The sequence below is a fragment of the Perissodus microlepis genome, chromosome 3, assembly GCF_051167445.1.
Source record: "Perissodus microlepis isolate ML-2025 ecotype Zambia chromosome 3, ASM5116744v1, whole genome shotgun sequence".
Lineage (NCBI taxonomy): Eukaryota > Metazoa > Chordata > Actinopteri > Cichliformes > Cichlidae > Perissodus > Perissodus microlepis.
In genome coordinates, this window is record NC_140463.1 from 16,251,433 (window position 1) to 16,269,724 (window position 18,292).

General features: G+C 37.3%; 1 protein-coding gene across 1 annotated transcript; it reads left to right on the plus strand.

Moving 5' to 3' along the window:
* Positions 1-9,182: 9,182 nt before the first annotated feature.
* On the plus strand, positions 9,183-14,518 carry LOC146390176 (uncharacterized). Its single transcript, XM_084923222.1, has 11 exons — positions 9,183-9,330; positions 9,671-9,811; positions 9,948-10,072; positions 10,837-10,869; positions 10,986-11,122; positions 11,228-11,321; positions 11,465-11,564; positions 11,682-11,941; positions 12,030-12,216; positions 12,388-12,515; positions 12,602-14,518. The coding sequence occupies exons 1-11, from the start codon at positions 9,207-9,209 to the stop codon at positions 12,830-12,832; spliced, it is 1,560 nt and encodes a 519-aa protein (XP_084779348.1). The 5' UTR covers positions 9,183-9,206; the 3' UTR covers positions 12,833-14,518.
* Positions 14,519-18,292: the final 3,774 nt, after the last annotated feature.

An 18,292-nucleotide genomic window follows, 5' to 3' on the forward strand; every position in this document is an offset into this window, starting at 1 on the left:
CCTTTTAATACAATGCACCTTGAGGCAACTGTTGTTGTAGAAATAAAACTGAAATGAAATTAATTGAAACGAAAGTACACTGAGGAATTTTACAAGAAAATAATAATAATAATAATAATAATAATAATATTTTCTAAACAGAAATAAATTTTGGGAGTCCTATGATATAAAAATAAATATCTAAAGTTACTTCTATGAATAAATTTGCTCATAACCTGCCGGAAAAAAAAAATACTTGCTTGTTTTGCATCTTGACTTTGTCTCTTTGTTGATGTTGCTGGCTTTGGCATTTTATTACTTTTAGAGTAACATTTTGTGTCAGTATCTGTCTGGGTACTACTCAGTGTTATAGTAAGCTCTTTAAATGACTTAGATTTCTGAGTTGACCCAGAACGTTTTATAATACTTTGCTCAATTAGTAGGGTCTTTGAGCCCCATTTTTTTAAACAGTGTATGAGGTATGTGTACATGGTATATGGAAGGCTGTTAAGATGTTTTTAGTATATTATATTTGTATGTGTGTTTGTGTATGTTTATGTTTGACCACACACAGTGCTAATAAATTATTATTAGCATCATTGTTATAGATTATTACAGATTGTTAGGGTGATCGTAGCTCAAGCAGTTCGTCTTGTAATCGGAAGGTTGCCGGTTCGAGCCCCAGCTCTGTTTCTCTCGGTTGTTGTGTCCTTGGGCAAGACACTTCACCTGCCGCCTACTGGTGTTGGCCAGAGGGGCCGATGGCGCAATATAGCAGCCTCGCTTCTGTCAGTCTGCCCCAGGGCAGCTGTGGCTACAACTGTAGCTTGCCTCCACCAGTGTGTGAATGTGAGAGTGAATGAATAGTGGAATTGTAAAGCGCTATATAAATGCAATCCATTATTATTATTATTATTATTATTATGGATTATTTATTTGCTCTAAATTGTAGAATATTTAGTTTATTTTGGGTTTGGTACATTTTTTAATCACTGTTATTTGTAATTTCATTTTCATTTTCTTTACACCACTAGAAGGAGATCCTTTCAGATTCAGATCACCATGGTTAACTGGAGTTTGTTGGGTTTTCCTCTGTAATTTTAAAGCTTCTACGTTGGTAAACGTTGCACCACCACTGTTTGTGTGTCACCATTGTTTTTGGACTCCTGGAACTCATTGGCGCACGTGATTATGGTCACGTGATCCATGTCAACCCTTGACTGTCTAAAAAGTAACTCATTTTTAACTCATCAGACATGCACTGTCCAGACTTAATCCTTGAGAAACTGGTCATAATTTTTGTTCAGTCAAGTGTACACCCATAAGGAAGAGTATTTCACAATTAAAATCTCATCATGCTTTCCTATTTTCATAATGGTTTAACTATGTGTCAGTAAATATTATTATTAATAGAATTATTATTTTGCAGGTTCAACAAACTCACATAGCTTGATTCAATCTTTAATATGTACAGTTATTTCAACTGCTTCAGATATTATTAGTCCATTCAATGGGTGTCAGAAATCAGATTCTAAATTGACTGATAACATCCGAAGCCAGTGGTTATTTAGCAAATAACAGACTTTGATATAGTCCCTCAATACTATAACATTTGTGAATTAATGTGTCAGATGATTTGTAATACTAATGCTCTTAGCATCAGAATTAAGAGATATCAAAAAATGTGTTGCCACCATGAAATTATAATAGTAATAATAATCATAATCATAATAATTTTAATCATAATAGAACATAGAAAATATTGTAAACCTCAGACATTATACTATTTGATGAAAAATATTAGTTCATTTTGAATTTGTTTGCTGCCACACGTCTTAAAAACATTGGACCAAGGAAACAAAAGGCTGGAAATGTAAGTGATATTAAAAAGAAAGAACATCTGGAGGAACATTTTTAAGTAATTAGATTAGTTGGCAACAAGTCAGTAACATAACTGTGTATAAAAAGAGCATCGCAGTGTGGCAGAGTATCTCAAAAGTAAAGATGTGCTGTTCAACAATCTGTAAAAGGACTGTCTACAAATTGTGGAACAATTGTAGGATAATGTTTTACAACATAAAATTGTGGAGACTTAGAATATCTTATCATGTACAGTACATGATATTATAAAAAGATGTGGTTTTCTATTATCTTGATAAAATATGTAAGGCCTTCCCTGAAAAACATGTCATCTGGATTGGAGCATAAGACCTGTATTTACCTTTAACCACTGATGATGCTTTTCCAGATGTGCAAGATGCCAATTCTATAGGCACTAATGTAGCCCTGTACAATCAGAGATAACAAGATGGTCCAGAATGCGGTGTCCATTTTTTCTTAAAATGACTTAGACCCAGTCATGTACTGTCCTGTTGCCAGTTAATGTAATTAAATGCAAAGTGTTCCTCCAGTTGTTTCTTTTTAGTAATACTTACTTTTCCAGGATTACCTTTCAAATTCAAAATGAGCTAATATTTTTCATAAAATGGTAAGGGCTTAAACATAAATAATGTTTTTTGTAGTGGTTGTCTGTCTTTTTGTGTTAGCCCTTTGACAAACTGGCAACCTGTCCGGGGTGTACCCTGCCTCAAGCCCTATGGTAGTTGGGACAGGCTCCAGCCACCCAGTGAGCATTAGTTACATAAGCAGAGGATGGCTGGAATCTTCTTTTGTTCAATAATAAATAAAATATGTGTTTTATGTAATTTGCAAATCATTATCTATTGTCAATCATTATATATTACAAATGATTTAACACATTCACTCATGAAACCAAGCAACTATATCAAAAGTTTAATACTGGCTAAACACCTGTATAAATATACTTAAGTCAAACAGTGTCAGTTTTTCCAGCCTGCAAACCTTTTTTTTTTTCCCAGCATGTCATTATATGAGTTTTTGGAAGGTGTGTGCTATTGATATGTACAGTTAAACTATTATGAGATGGCCAGTGTCTGGCTGTCCAGTATGGTAGTCACTGATTATTTTTATACAGTGGACACTCGAGATGGTCCCTTAATCATACATAAATTTAAATATTCGTTTCTGTATGTAAACATACGGTTGATTCTGTTCATCTGGACATTTAGGATTTTCTTACCTGGATGATTGAGCATGCATCAAAACATAAATCTACAATTTATCTTTTATTTATATAAATGAATGACTGGATACGATAATTTACCTTGACACAAGGGTATCAGACCAAGGACAATACAAGTGTACAAAACACTGAAGACATCAAAGCAAGGATTAAGCATCCTACAAGTCTGGAAAAAAAAAAGAATACAGACAGACACTTAATACTTATTATTTATTATAATTTTCTTCTATGCTATGGATAAACTACTTAAATTGTATTCCTGTTCCCACTAACTGTAATGATATCATAAGGACAAATCAGGTGACGTCACTGTTTTACATTAAGAAGTGAACAACATGGCCCGGTCCGAATAAAGACGTATAATTGGGTGGATCCATCAAATCTTTTAACCCAATTATGCAATAGTTCCGTTCATTTTATTCAGAATGTACTGCTCGAAAAAAGGCCTGGTGCTTTCCTTTGTGTACTCCGTCATCTTCGAAGCAGAACAGGCTTCATCTTAGTTTCACTTTCATTTGCAGTTACATTAAAACAGACTTCTATGGAAATGTGTTTTTACATAAATGTCTCTTTTTTTTTTTTTTTAGATGTGCAGCATCTGGATTATTTAAAAAAAACGTAATTATTTAAAGCTTAATTCAGTATTCCGTGACGTCCAAATCAAAAGAGAAAGTCCAGCAGGAATTCGGTGACGAAATTAAATGTCCCTGAATTAACCTACAGGCTATGAAAACGAAATGGTCCGATTATATGATGCTAATGTATTTGTATTTATTTTTTACAACTTTCTATAATAAAAAAAGTACAAGTGTGGTAACCTGCGCCACTCCCACAGGAGAAAAGGCAGCACTGCCCTTGTTTTAAATTAAACCAAAATAGTCTTTTAGTCTCCTCGAAAGTCCGAGCAGAGCACATTATACACATGTATGGAATCATACCTGCAAACCCGGTATTTCGGAAAGCTCCCTGTCAGCGATCAATGACCAAAATCAAAGAAATCGGGGAGTAAATACTCTTTCCGCTCACTTGCTGCAAAAGGTGATCTTCCGCATATCTTTGGCGGCTGGACCGATTAGATTTGTTTACATATTCCACTCTCCGTGTTCCAAATGTTGAATCCGCAGATTCATCATTTTCACCGAGTGGTGTTTTCTGTCTGTCACTGTGTCAGACGGTTTGAAAAGTTTAAAGACTTCGGGGAAAAAAAGGTCTCCAGCTCGTGCAAATGCATACGCCTATCAACATTATATTATCTTCAGACAAGGAAATTATCTTAATTTAATTTTTTTTTTTTTTACAAAGCATTCCGCCTGGTAACCCTGTCTTACAGATAACGAGCCGACGTCTTCCTCAAGGCACCACCGATCAGCTCGACTGACCCTGAAGTTACAGCCTGTTCACCTGATAGGGAACAGCTGAAGGGGAACCAAGTTACCTGGCGACAGTCGCAGTTTAATGTGGACAGCTGCCTGCTCAATATGACGTTACGTGATCACAATATTGTGCACAAAATAAATAGATGTAGCTTGTTTCCTCAGCACAGAACTACGGTGGCTGGGAAGTGCAAAGCGCAACAAATAAAAAAAAAAAACAGCAACAAATTAAAAATCCATGCTGACTTAGCAAAGCTTCAAACGTGCTTTTCAGATGGTCTAATATTTAAAATAAACAGGTTTCAGTACAGATCTGCTCTCCACTGTATCACTCTTTTATTTTACACACGACAGTGAAACTAAACTCAGCGGAGACTGCAGCAGAGAGGTCACATACATCACACAGGAAAGAAAAGTGTTGTTTTTCCAGGATTTATTGTTTACTAAATTTACCTTTGACGTCATGTCCAGCTGTGGGGGCGCCAGATTACAAAACAGAGACTTACGTTGTCTCAAATTCTTAAAATATTTCATTGAATGAGTCTATCTTCTTCCAAACCTTAAACACGTTTTATCTTGTTCACACAGTTTTGACATGATGTTGTGGAGCCACTTTTCAGTAAAACTCTAAACCATAGGTGTCAAACTCTGGCCCGCGGGCCAAATTTGGCCCGCAGCTTAATTACATTTGGCCCGCGAAGCCATACCAAATTACTATTAGAGTTACTTACTATTAGAGCTGGCCTACTGGTATTATACAGCTAATATATATATTGTTTAGTATTAAGCTTTGCTTGTTCCATATTCAGTTTTTCAGTAAAACATGTTTGAGTCCATAAGAAAAGATTCATTCTTATATCTGGAGGAATAAATATCTTTCAATAAATATTAACGTTAGCCCGCGACTTTGTTCCAGTTTTGAATTTTGGCCCACTGTGTATTTGAGTTTGACACCCCTGCTCTAAACAGTCACTGAAACCCATTTTTCACAGTGATTTACTGATGACACGGGATCGAAGCAACTGGAGGCAACAACTAAACACGACTACAACAAATACAACACTATTTAAACACAACAACTCACAATTTTTCACATCTGCTGCTGATTGCCAATGTCATTTACATGCATTGAGCCAGAGCCAGGAGGCGTGAGCCAACAATGCATGGACAAAAAGAGGCAGGGGAGGTCAGGAGAGTAAAAATAATTTCAGCAATTCGGAAACCACAGAATGATAATGATAATAATTATGTGGAAAAAGTTTAACATATGATATTAACATATGCCACACAGAGATCATATCATCTGTTAACATATTTCTTACTTCCACACCCTTTTTATACAACATGTTAACTTTACTTAAAATTATAATTTTTTTAATAATGAAAAAGAGTGATTTAAATAAGAGACAGAAACAAAGACACTACAGATAGTGTTACAGATTACAGATTGTTTTACAACTGTTTGGCACATTTTCTGAAATGTTTACTTGGTAAAATTAGAAAATTAACTTATACTCTCAAAACATCAAATTCTTCTGGGAAAAAAACACACAACAATGTGCTTAACAGTTGTTAAAACCTGTTCGTCATTCAAATAAAATGTGTTATGCTCATCAACACAGACCTGGAAATAAATTCTGAATATTTAATCTTCAAAACTGCATTTCTTTGTGCTGTCATTGTTGTTTTTAAGGCGGCCAGGCATAGATGCCGTGAAGGTAAGTCCATCTCACCTGCAGCAACATCGCAGACCACGACCTGCCACAATAATAAAGCATTTTTTTTTATTTAATTATAAATAAATTATTTATCCTAATTATGTCTTGGGTTTTAACTATTTAATAATAAAAAAGGAAACATCACAAAAAACACTTTTTTAGTGTTTTATTTAGCAATTCAATGACGCATCTGCCTTATTTATTGAAAAGTATCGGTATTGGTATTGCTGTGTTTTTATATACATCTCTGCACTGAAAACTTTTTTTTTTCTGTCTGAGCGGACCTAAAGAAACTAAATGGATATGTTCTAGCTTGTCAGGTCATTCCATTAAGTATAAATTCTATGTATTTTTAAGTTATACTCTGTTATAATTTCCATATGTATTGCTTTTAACAGTGTTCTGTAAATCCTTTGTGAATGATTCCTGCATCTTTCAACATGTACGCATCTTAAAATTACAGCGATGGATACGATACATTGTTGGCCTTCTGCTGGGCGGTTTGAGAGCAATACATTATTAGTAAGACTACCGTTAAGTCTTCGACATAATATATTTAACAAATTGTACCATGCTTAATTATTTATCAAATTTAAAACATATAAACTGTTAACTGTTAAACATATAACTGTTGCAAGCCTGCAAATGGCTTTTCCTTACACACATTGAGGAATCTACACTTCAAATGTTTCAGTTGACTCATCTTTAAATTGCATTAGTAGCAATGGATTGAGGTTTAAGGATTTTAAGCCTCCAAGCCCAAATTCATTGGAATAATAGAAAGCATTGTTTTCTGTTATAATTGTGTTAACAAAGTCAATAAAAAGCGTAATGGGACGTCACTTCCCCAGGATTCTGTGGAAAATGGAGGACAAACAATGTGGAGTAAGAGCCAGATCTTCACAGAGGAAACAATTTTTAAATTCAAATGGTAAATGGCCTGTATAGCATCTTACTAGTCCCTAAGGACCCCAAAGCACTTTACACATCCAGTCATCCACACATTCACACACTGGTGATGGCAAGCTACATTGTAGCCACAGCCACCCTGGGGCGCACTGACAGAGGCGAGGCTGCGGGACACTGGCGCCACCAGGCCCTCTGACCACCACCACCAGTAGGAAACGGGTGAAGTGTCTTGCCCAAGGACACAACGAACAAGACTGTCCAAGCCGGGGCTCGAATCAGCAACCTTCCGATTACAAGGCGAACTCCAAACTCTTGAGCCACGATCGCCCCATTCAAAGTTCAATTCAAAGTCATTCTATCATTAACTCAGTTACTTATTACTCCTCATGCAACAGAAGTACCTAGGCTGCTTTTCCCCCAGATTCTTTGGGACATGAACCAACAGTGCACCTGTGTCAAACAAGCAGTCCTCCACACAGTCCTCATTTAGAGAGTGCTCTATCGACCTTAACGCTGCAGCTAACAGGTGGATTTTCTAGTTTCAGTTCAGCTAGCCAACCATGAACCACTTGCATCATAGAGTGAAAGTGGACAGTTTATTCTTGTTTTTCGTTCTTTTTTGTTTCATAACACTCATTGCTGTGACTATATACAAGAGGTGAGGGAAGGAAAGGGGGTCCAAGGCTCCACGGGGAATGGTGAGGGGAATTCGACACACGATCCTCTTCTGCCATGCTCCACTTCACTCCACTCTTGCGATTCACACTTACATTCAACTAATGCAGGGACCGGGAACAAGGACAGGACCAGGGAATCTAGATAAGACAGACGAGACAATCGTAACTAGAAAAACCACAAAGGCAACACAGTTTTAGAGCCAAGGAAGACTAACGAGAGTAATGTACCAGCAACAAGAAGGACTGAGCCACTGTCTTAAATTGTGGCTGGGAGAGGCAGGTTAGTGAGCCACACACAGTAAATTTCCCAGTGTTAAATCAGCAGTGTTAAAGTGTATTTACTTTAATAGAGTCATTATAACAACAGCTGGAGCAAAACGCCCCCCAGTGTGGGTGATGATTCATGGAGTTAAAAGAGGCACTCTAGAAAGCTCCTCCCACCACAGACTCATTTTCAAACCAAGAGGATTTTTCACCACGCCATTTTCTTCACATCAGTTGCTGGGTAAGTTGTTCATATTTACTTATTAAACCAACAATTCGACATTTTAAGCACAGGTAGCACGTTAAAATAAGGACAAAATCCTTTTGTCCACGTTTATTATATATTTCATTTTGTACCAGAAGCAAATGTGACACTGTCTGTATGCTAATGTAAGGTTGTTAATTAGCTTAAAAAGTTGACTGATATCAGCGTTGGACTGTAAGGCTTGTTATCAAAATTTTTTTCTGTGTGTAGTGGTGATTGTGTTGTGTTCTAGCATGTTCGAAATTCCATTAAATTAAACCCTCCATGTGTTGGGATCTACATATTAACATTAGCTAGCTAACTAGCATTTTGGCTAACCTCAGTGCACGGGCAATTCGCCAGTTATCCTTAAATTTTAAATTACCTAACCCAAGCATTAACTAATTAAAATTTTACACTAAATGTTACATCTTTCTTTTTTTTCTTTTTTTGATACCTAGGTACCAGATATAGAGGTCGTTTTCAGTAAGGTTATTGTCTTATTTTAACTCTGCTGTCTTCAGCGATTTTACAGTTACAGGATTACAACCAGCAGGTGTTATAAGCTTGATAAAATATCCAAAATGTCCAGGATTCAGTTTTTAATGCTTTTTTTAGTAGTTTGAATTTAAGATGACAGCGTTTGTATTTATTGTGAGTTGATGGTATTGACAAAAGTTACCCTGCTGCTTTTTCCATTTTGGTTACCAGACTGTTCAGTATGTTAAACTAAAGATGAACAAAATACTGACTCCCTAGTGCTAAGTTAGGTCAGACAAATGGTAAAAAGTAGTAGTTATTATTTTAGTTTTGTATTGAGGATTATATCTTGACACCTTGTTACATTGACATAAAAGTAACATACAGTGTAAGAAATCACATTGCAAGGCTGTTTATGGGACTGTTTTAATATTCACATTTTCTGTTTACTGTAGTTCAATGAAGAGCACTGACTATAAGAAATTACTGTCTACAGGAAGCATGCTGCTTAAAGCAAAACTCGGAGGTGTGCAGAAATTTGTTAGAGTATCTGAGCCAAGCCTTAAGGAGTTTTTGATTGCTGGTAAGAAACCAACATTGTATTAAAAAGGTGTACAAGGGGCTTTAAGTTCTTTTTGTTATTTAGTCTCTTCAAACTGCATTTTATGATTAATTGAAAATGATCTGTGTTTTGGAAGCATCTTAGTTATGAATGTATATTTAGTGGGGAAAAAAACTGCATAATGTGAGTGTCACTCCTTTTAATCTACCACTTATCAAGCATGTTAGTGGCGCTTAATAATTTAGCCTTTGTTTATCTGACTCATTTTTGAAAAAGTATCTTGAAATGATCTTCATTTTAAGCTACAAAACATTAAATGTCATGTCTTTTTGTTTACACAAACTTGTGTGCTTGTTTCCAGCATTTGCAAAGTTTGGTGCGCCAGCCGTAGCAGAAGGAGTGAAAGTTTTTGATAGTTCAGGGACTGAGTTGGATGAGGATGTTTTTGAGGATATAGTAACAGATCCCTCAACCGGGGTACTAACCATCAAATATGAAACAGGTTTGTTTGAGTGATTTGTGTTTCATTGGATGTCTTTTTTTTTTAGTGTCATTATTACATTGTTTAATCAAAGAGTGTATAAAATGAGTCTATGGAGGGACCATATAAACTGATTTGTTTTGCTCCTATTTTTAAGGTCTGGAAACATCTGTTGCAGAAGTGTCTCCTGAGCGGTTCCAGTTATCATCGCCACATTCATCAGATTCACAGGATACGGTCATCCTTTCAGACAGCCCTTTGAGGAAACTGTCACGATCCTGGGTCTTATGACCCAGTGTTTTGAGTTTTAGTTCTTTTGATGTTTATAGTGTATGTTTAAGCTTATTAGGTTTCCTATGTTCATTTGCTTATTAGCTCCCCCTTGTGTTTTCAACCCCTGTGAAGTCTCCCTTGCCCTTCGTGTGTTTCATGTCTGTTGTCTTATGTTGTCATGTCTGCCTCTCATGTTTCCTGTTTTATTTTGAAGAGATCTTGTGTTTTTATATTATGGTTTATGTTTTGAGTCCTTTGTTGTACTGTTTCTTGTTTCCCTAGGTCTCAGTTATGTTTTTCATAGGTTTAGTTCTTTGGCTTTATAATATGGCTTCCCTGTGTTCCATGTTGTGTCTACTGTGACGTTTTTGTATCCATGTTTCAGGTTCCTATGTTCTGTCTCCCCAGTTGCTGTTAAGTTTACATGTCTAGAGTTCAGTCAGTGTGTTTCCTGTTTTACTTTGAAGGTCCGTGTCTCATGTCAGTGTTTCTAGCTTTGCTTCCCTTGTCTCGTCCAGCTTGATTGCTCCCAGCTGTGCTCTCCTTCTGTGTCTTGTTCCCTCGTTATCCCTCTGTGTATTTGAGCCCCGTGTTTCTCTTTGTCAGTGTTGTAGTCTCCCTCATGGCTGTGTTTCCCTGTGTGTTAGTCATCCATGTCCCAGTTTAGTTTTCCATGCCATTCTGCAATAAAGCAGCTTTTTGAGTTTAATTTCGTTGTCGTGAGTTTTGCGTTTGGGTCCTTCTCCTGCCTGTACACAGCCAAAACATGACAGAAACGTCAGAAGCTGGATGCAGAAGCTAAGCAAGTAAGAGTTAACAGATTTCCACATTCTTCTAATAGTGTCTTTTTTGTTTGTAGTTTAAGTGTTCTGAACTGTAGTGGTTATATCAACATGTAGAATGTTTTTATTGTGTTTTCCAGTTGGTGGAATCCATTCTCACAAGCAAACCTGGTGGAGAACGTATAATAAATGAGTACAATCGGACCAAGTCCCTGGTGGATGAAACCAGAAGAAAAATGGTCAACATACTGGTAGCTGACATGACAGAAAAAAATGGGTAATTTATTTCTGGCCCTGTGATTTTTACTATCATTTTCAAATTATTTTAAATCTCTATTAATTCCAGGGAAGCTGACTAGTTCTTTTCCTTTTGATCTTGCAGTACATCACCACCACGGCAGGTAAAAGAAATGTATTTCAGAGGAATTGTAACCCTTTTCCCTTACCTCAGTGACCCGTACTCAAAAAATGGCTATGTAAGTAGCTAACAGTAATAACTGATACAACTAAAATCAAAATTTTAAATCCTGCCAAAATGTATGTCCTTATCAACTGTTCATGGTTACATAACTTACTGATAAATTAATAAACAAAATGTCTGTATATGTCACTCTCCAAGGAACATTATTATGATGGCGAGAGTGGCACTGGGTACTTGGCCTGGAGGATTAAAACCATACAGAGATGCACTGCTAAAGAGAGGCGATTAACATCTGGAGGTAACATTTATAATTCAGTGGAAACATATAATACAGTTCCAAATTGTGGTTCTGTATTAATAATGGTTATCAAATGTTGTTATTAGTTTTGATAAAGTTGTATTTCATATTGTCTAGCACCAGGAGATGGATCATCGGGTGAAGACCAGTGTGGTGGACCAACTGTCAGACGAGAGTTGCAGTTTGTTACAGAGAACGTGCTGAGTGAGGATGAGTGCAAGGAAGCAATCTCTCTGATAAAACATTCAGCTGATGAAGACACAGTCAAGAAGAAAATGAAGTTGACATTTGTTTATCGACACGGCATGGTCCTTGACCTCCTGCTGTCAAGCAACATACTGTCTGTGTTTCCACGTTTCAAAGATATCAAAGGCTTGGTGAATATTTTTCATTACGTTGACAATGTAAACACTTTATTTTTTGCAAATAGCAGATGTAATTCTCTGTTCTCTATCCCTGTTACAGATCGAACAGGATTTTGTACTGATGTTTGGTGAGGATGTATCAGGCAGGTTGCTGGAGAGGTGGCCAACAACATTCAAAAGAAAGATTATCCAACAAGGGCGAAGTCTTCCTTCTACCAGTGACCTGAAAGAACTCTTGCTGGCAGCTGACTCACCTGAGGATGCCACTGAAGTTAATGCTGACATTGGTGAGCTGTTATTTCTTTAATTAGAACATTTACAGGATATATAATGTTTGTCACAGAACAGCTGTCCTTTTGTATTTTGGGTCTACTCAAACATTTTGTCAATGCAGCTGCATTGAAATTTGTTATTGATGAGGATGATTCAACTTTATTAAAACCAAATATTTTTTTCAGGCTGGGACAGTGACCTCTCAGCGATTCTGTTGCTATTACATCTGATTCCACCATCCGGTCAGGGTCGGAAGAGACCAGGAAAGGTGTCGGCTTCTCAAGCAGAAAGGCATCTTGTGGTCTTCAAGAAGGTTTGTTTCTTTTCTATTTTTATGGTATAAATTACCAGTTTAAGAAACACTTGATTCTTATTGCCTGTCTGTATTTGTCTTTTCAGACTGGAACAAATATCCAAGAGCATCTTGATGCCATCACTACCAGCACTCAACCCTACCTCCTGGCTGTTGGGGTGAAAAACTGTTTAAAGCACATTTTGTTTGGCACATCTTACAACACCATGCTTCACAACATGTACACGTTCATCCAAACCACTGTGTACAATATAGATGTTGGCAAAGTCAAAGAAAGTCCCAGAGTTGCTGAAATAAGGACAAGGTTGCTTCGTTAGGGCTTGAAGGTTAATTCTCCATCATGAAGTGTTTTGTCTGTCAGGCTGAGTTTACTGGTTCAAACATGCTTGTTAGGCATTTACGGTTAGTCCATGGTTACTTACCTGGAAGAAATCTTCGCCTTAAATGTGCCCAGCGTGACTGTGGCTGTGTGTTTGGCACTTTTTCAGGTTTTAGAAAACATTTAAATACCAAACACCTTAACTATTTCGACTAACAGGCTGACACTGATGTTAATTTACAGCCTGATGTGGCAGTTAAAGAAGTTAGCACTACAGGGGAGGCGGTGTCAACTAATGTAGAAGAAACACCCACAACATCTGAAATGTTGAAAAGTTCAAATAAGAGCACTTTGGATATGTGTGCCTCTACTGTTGCACAGCTCAGGGCAGCTGGATTAAGCCAATCTACTGTGAATAGTTTTGTCTCCTCAATGGAGGAAGTGTTTTTTGAGATTCATTCTCAGGCTAAAGATGCAGCTTTACAGAGCTTACTGTTGAACCTGTTGAAATGGTGCTTGGCACAAGATTTGACAGTAGAAGAAACAAAATCACAGGGACTTTTGATCAAGTCATTGTAACTGATAGGTTTGCATATGTTCCTATTTTGGAAACACTGAAAACTATCTTTCAAAACCACCATGTTGTCGACATGTTCAAGTCGAGGAATATGTCCAGAGAAGGTGTGTATGCAGACTTAATCGATGCTGCCTATGTTAAAAGATGTCCCCTATTTTCTGCAGAAAAAGATGCCTTACAAATTCAACTGTTTTATGATGACTTTGAAACTGCAAATCCCCTGGGCTCTAAAAAGGGTGTACATAAATTAGGTGCAATATACTTTGGAGGAAAATTCCTTAGTGTAATCTTTAATTCGTTGTTGGTCAATATTCATTTGTGTGCTCTTTTTCATGGACAAGACTCAAAGCGTTATGGCTTTAATTCAATCCTTGAGCCACTTGTCAATGATCTGAAAGTTCTTGAGACAGAGGGACTGAAACTTCCTATGTTTAAACACTTGGTTCATGGCACTGTAATCCAGGTCACTGGGGACAATCTTGGCTTGCATAGTCTGTTTGGGTTCGTGGAGTCATTTGCAGCTCAATATTGTTGTCGTTTTTGTCTGCTTGAGAAGGATTGTTTTGAAAGTGTGTTCTGTGAAGATGATTCTGGTGTTGCACTAAGAACTCTTGATATGCATAAGCAGCACTGTGAAAATGTACAGAGATCCTACGCTACCTCATGTATGTGGTGTGAAACGCACTTGTCTCTTGAATTCACTTAAATATTTCAACACAGCCAACAATTTTTCTGTAGATATCATGCATGGCATTTTGGAGGGAGTTGCTCAGTTAGAGGTGAAACTTGTGCTGCAGTACATTCAGGAGAACTTCCTAAGTGCTGAACAACTTGCTGGTAGAATACATGCCTTTGACTATGGCTTCAATCAGCAGCGAAATCGCCCACCAAGGGTAAAGTTGTTTGATGGCAGTAATGATTTAGGACTAAATGCAATTCAATCTTGGTGCTTATTGCGTAATGTACCTTTGATGTTTGGCGATTTAGTACAGGTGGGTGATAGCTACTGGCATCTTCTACTTCTGCTTCTACAAATTGTCAATATTGTGTTTTCACCAGTGCTGTCAGAAGGTATGACCATCTACCTCAAACATTTAATTATTGATCATCATCATCAGCTCTTTAAGCAGTTATTTCCTACACTCAGTCTCCTACCAAAGCATCACTTCATGATACATTACCCTCGCAGTATGCGAAATATTGGCCCAATTCTGCACATGTGGTGCATGCGTTACGAAGCCAAACATAACTTCTTTAAGAAGCAATTAAAAAGCTTTAAAAACATTACAATGACATTGGCCAAGAAACACCAAAGTTGTATGGCCATGTATTGGGAGTCTTTTAGCCTCGAAAGATTAGCTTTAGGACCAGGAAAGATGGTGACACTTGGAGAGCTGAAAGAAGGTCCAGAAATTGCTTTAAAATTTGGAGCTGCATTGTCTACCAGTGTTATTTCAGCTAAGTGGATAAAACATCATGGTACAGAGTACCGCCCTGACTTTATCATCTGTACAGAGGTAGTGTCTGAGATTCCAGTGTTTTTTATAAGATCAAAAGTATTGTTGTGAAAGATGACATTGTATTGCTCTGTGGAAAACTGATGGAAACCCTGTGTTTTGATGACCATTATCATGCATTTAAGGTCAGAATGCACCCCAATATGGTGCTGAAGGTGTTGAACATAAAAGAGCTGTGTTACTTCAAACCATTTGATCTTCAAATGAAGTATGGCACTTCTGATTCCTCCCTGTATGTGGTTCCATATTGTCATTTTATGCCGAACTAAATTCATTGTTTTAAAGTGTTTTATGTACACTACATGAGATGTTTTAATATTTTGAGCCTGACATCAAAATAAAGCCGTTAAACATACAGGGAGTGCAGAATTATTAGGCAAGTTGTATTTTTGAGGAATAATTTTATTATTGAACAACAACCATGTTCTCAATGAACCCAAAAAACTCATTAATATCAAAGCTGAATGTTTTTGGAAGTAGTTTTTAGTTTGTTTTTAGTTTTAGCTGTTTTAGGGGGATATCTGTGTGTGCAGGTGACTATTACTGTGCATAATTATTAGGCAACTTAACAAAAAACAAATATATACCCATTTCAATTATTTATTTTTACCAGTGAAACCAATATAACATCTCCACATTCACAAATATACATTTCTGACATACAAAAACAAATCAGCGACCAATATAGCCACCTTTCTTTGCAAGGACACTCAAAAGCCTGCCATCCATGGATTCTGTCAGTGTTTTGATCTGTTCACCATCAACATTGCGTGCAGCAGCAACCACAGCCTCCCAGACACTGTTCAGAGAGGTGTACTGTTTTCCCTCCTTGTAAATCTCACATTTGATGATGGACCACAGGTTCTCAATGGGGTTCAGATCAGGTGAACAAGGTGGCCATGTCATTAGTTTTTCTTCTTTTATACCCTTTCTTGCCAGCCACGCTGTGGAGTACTTGGACGCGTGTGATGGAGCATTGTCCTGCATGAAAATCATGTTTTTCTTGAAGGATGCAGACTTCTTCCTGTACCACTGCTTGAAGAAGGTGTCTTCCAGAAACTGGCAGTAGGACTGGGAGTTGAGCTTGACTCCATCCTCAACCCGAAAAGGCCTCACAAGCTCATCTTTGATGATACCAGCCCAAACCAGTACTCCACCTCCACCTTGCTGGCGTCTGAGTCAGACTGGAGCTCTCTGCCCTTTACCAATCCAGCCACGGGCCCATCCATCTGGCCCATCAAGACTCACTCTCATTTCATCAGTCCATAAAACCAGTCTTGAGATATTTCTTGGCCCAGTCTTGACGTTTCAGCTTGTGTGTCTTGTTCAGTGGTGGTCGTCTTTCAGCCTTTCTTACCTTGGCCATGTCTCTGAGTATTGCACACCTTGTGCTTTTGGGCACTCCAGTGATGTTGCAGCTCTGAAATATGGCCAAACTGGTGGCATCTTGGCAGCTGCACGCTTGACTTTTCTCAGTTCATGGGCAGTTATTTTGCGCCTTGGTTTTTCCACACGCTTCTTGCGACCCTATTGACTATTTTGAATGAAACGCTTGATTGTTCGATGATCACGCTTCAGAAGCTTTGCAATTTTGAGACTGCTGCATCCCTCTGCAAGATATCTCACTATTTTTGACTTTTCTGAGCCCGTCAAGTCCTTCTTTTGACCCATTTTGCCAAAGGAAAGGACGTTGCCTAATAATTATGCACACCTGATATAGGGTGTTGATGTCATTAGACCACACCCCTTCTCATTACAGCGATGCACATCACCTAATATGCTTAATTGGTAGTAGGCTTTCGAGCCTATACAGTTTGGAGTAAGACAACATGCATGAAGAGGATGAAGTGGACAAAATACTCATTTGCCTAATAATTCTGCACTCCCTGTATTATCTAGTTGTGGTTTTTGCTTACTTGTTTTATATTTTAAAGCATTATTAGAAACCAGGTTTTCATGCTGGAAGAGGAAGAGTTTTAGTAACACTACTTGGTGTAAAATTAATTTAAAATTTTACTCTATGAGAGCTAATTTTTCACAAGGAAAAGTGTATGAATAACACAGTATAGAGTAACATCAACTCTCATCAGAGTTATTTGAACCCCCAGTGTTAACTTCAAATAACTCAATTCAGTGTTAAAGATCAGTGGAATTTTACTCAAATAGAGTTAATTTATCACTATGATAGAGTAAATAATATGACACTACTAGTAGTGTTAGGTTCATTTAACACTCTGCGGTGTTACTCAGTGTTAAATTTTTTCTCTATTTAGAGTTAATTTTACTCTAAAATTTTAACACTATAGAAAGAGTTGATTTAACACCAATTCCGAATGGGACCAAATAGACTCGGGACCAGTGTTAAATTTAACTCTTTAAGTATTATTTTAACACTCCGAATTTTACTGTGCAGGTGAGCAATCTCTTGCAGGTGTGTTGGCTAAAAGCGGAGCCCACAGTGAGCTCTGTCCAGGTGAGAAAGAGACAGGAGAGAGAGAATGGGGGAGAAAAACAATAACAAATACCTGTAGCCTATTTGAGCCGGCTGGGCAGACACAGGGATCATGACAGTTACCAGCTGGTCTTTCTAAAGACCAAGATGAACATTATCCATTGTATATTATATTTTTTTTTTTTTTTTTCCCCAGATGAAACAAGTAATGAACAATTAATCTTGATATATTGTGTTACTTGTGTAACTTTCTGATATGTATCAAAACTGGTAATTTAGAAAGTTGTGGACATCTGAATCAATGCCAGGAGAAAAGATTGGATGTTTTTTTTTTTTTTTTTTTTTTCTTTTTTTTTTTAACAGAATTATAGTAGCCATTCTCAGGTATAACTAAACAATGTTCACACAGTCACATATATTTACTCCCATCCACCTAGGCATAATACAATCACCCAATTGGGAATTACTAATGTTACACCCCTCTAGCTGGCAGGAGGAGTAACACAAAACCAGAACGTAGCTGAGCTTTACTAAGGAGGAAAACAAAGACGAAGAAAAATGCCCCAATCCTTAACTCACAAACAATACAACTTTAAACTTATTTGGATGCAAACAATATCGGGGAAAAACTTCAGTCTGGGGTCTGTGCTGGGTCCTATGCTGTTCTCTTTATACTTGTTACCCTTGGGCCAAATGTTTGAAAAATACAGTATTTCTTTTCATTTTTATGACATTAAAATCTATTTTGAACTGGCTGAGGATGTCATATCATCATTGCAACACTTCTTCGATTGCATGAATGAAGTTAAAAACTGGCTACTGAGCAATTCTTTCATTCTCAATGATAAGAAGACGGAAATTGTAATCTTCGATAGTCCCATTGGTCAGGCTGAACTCACCGATATATTTGGG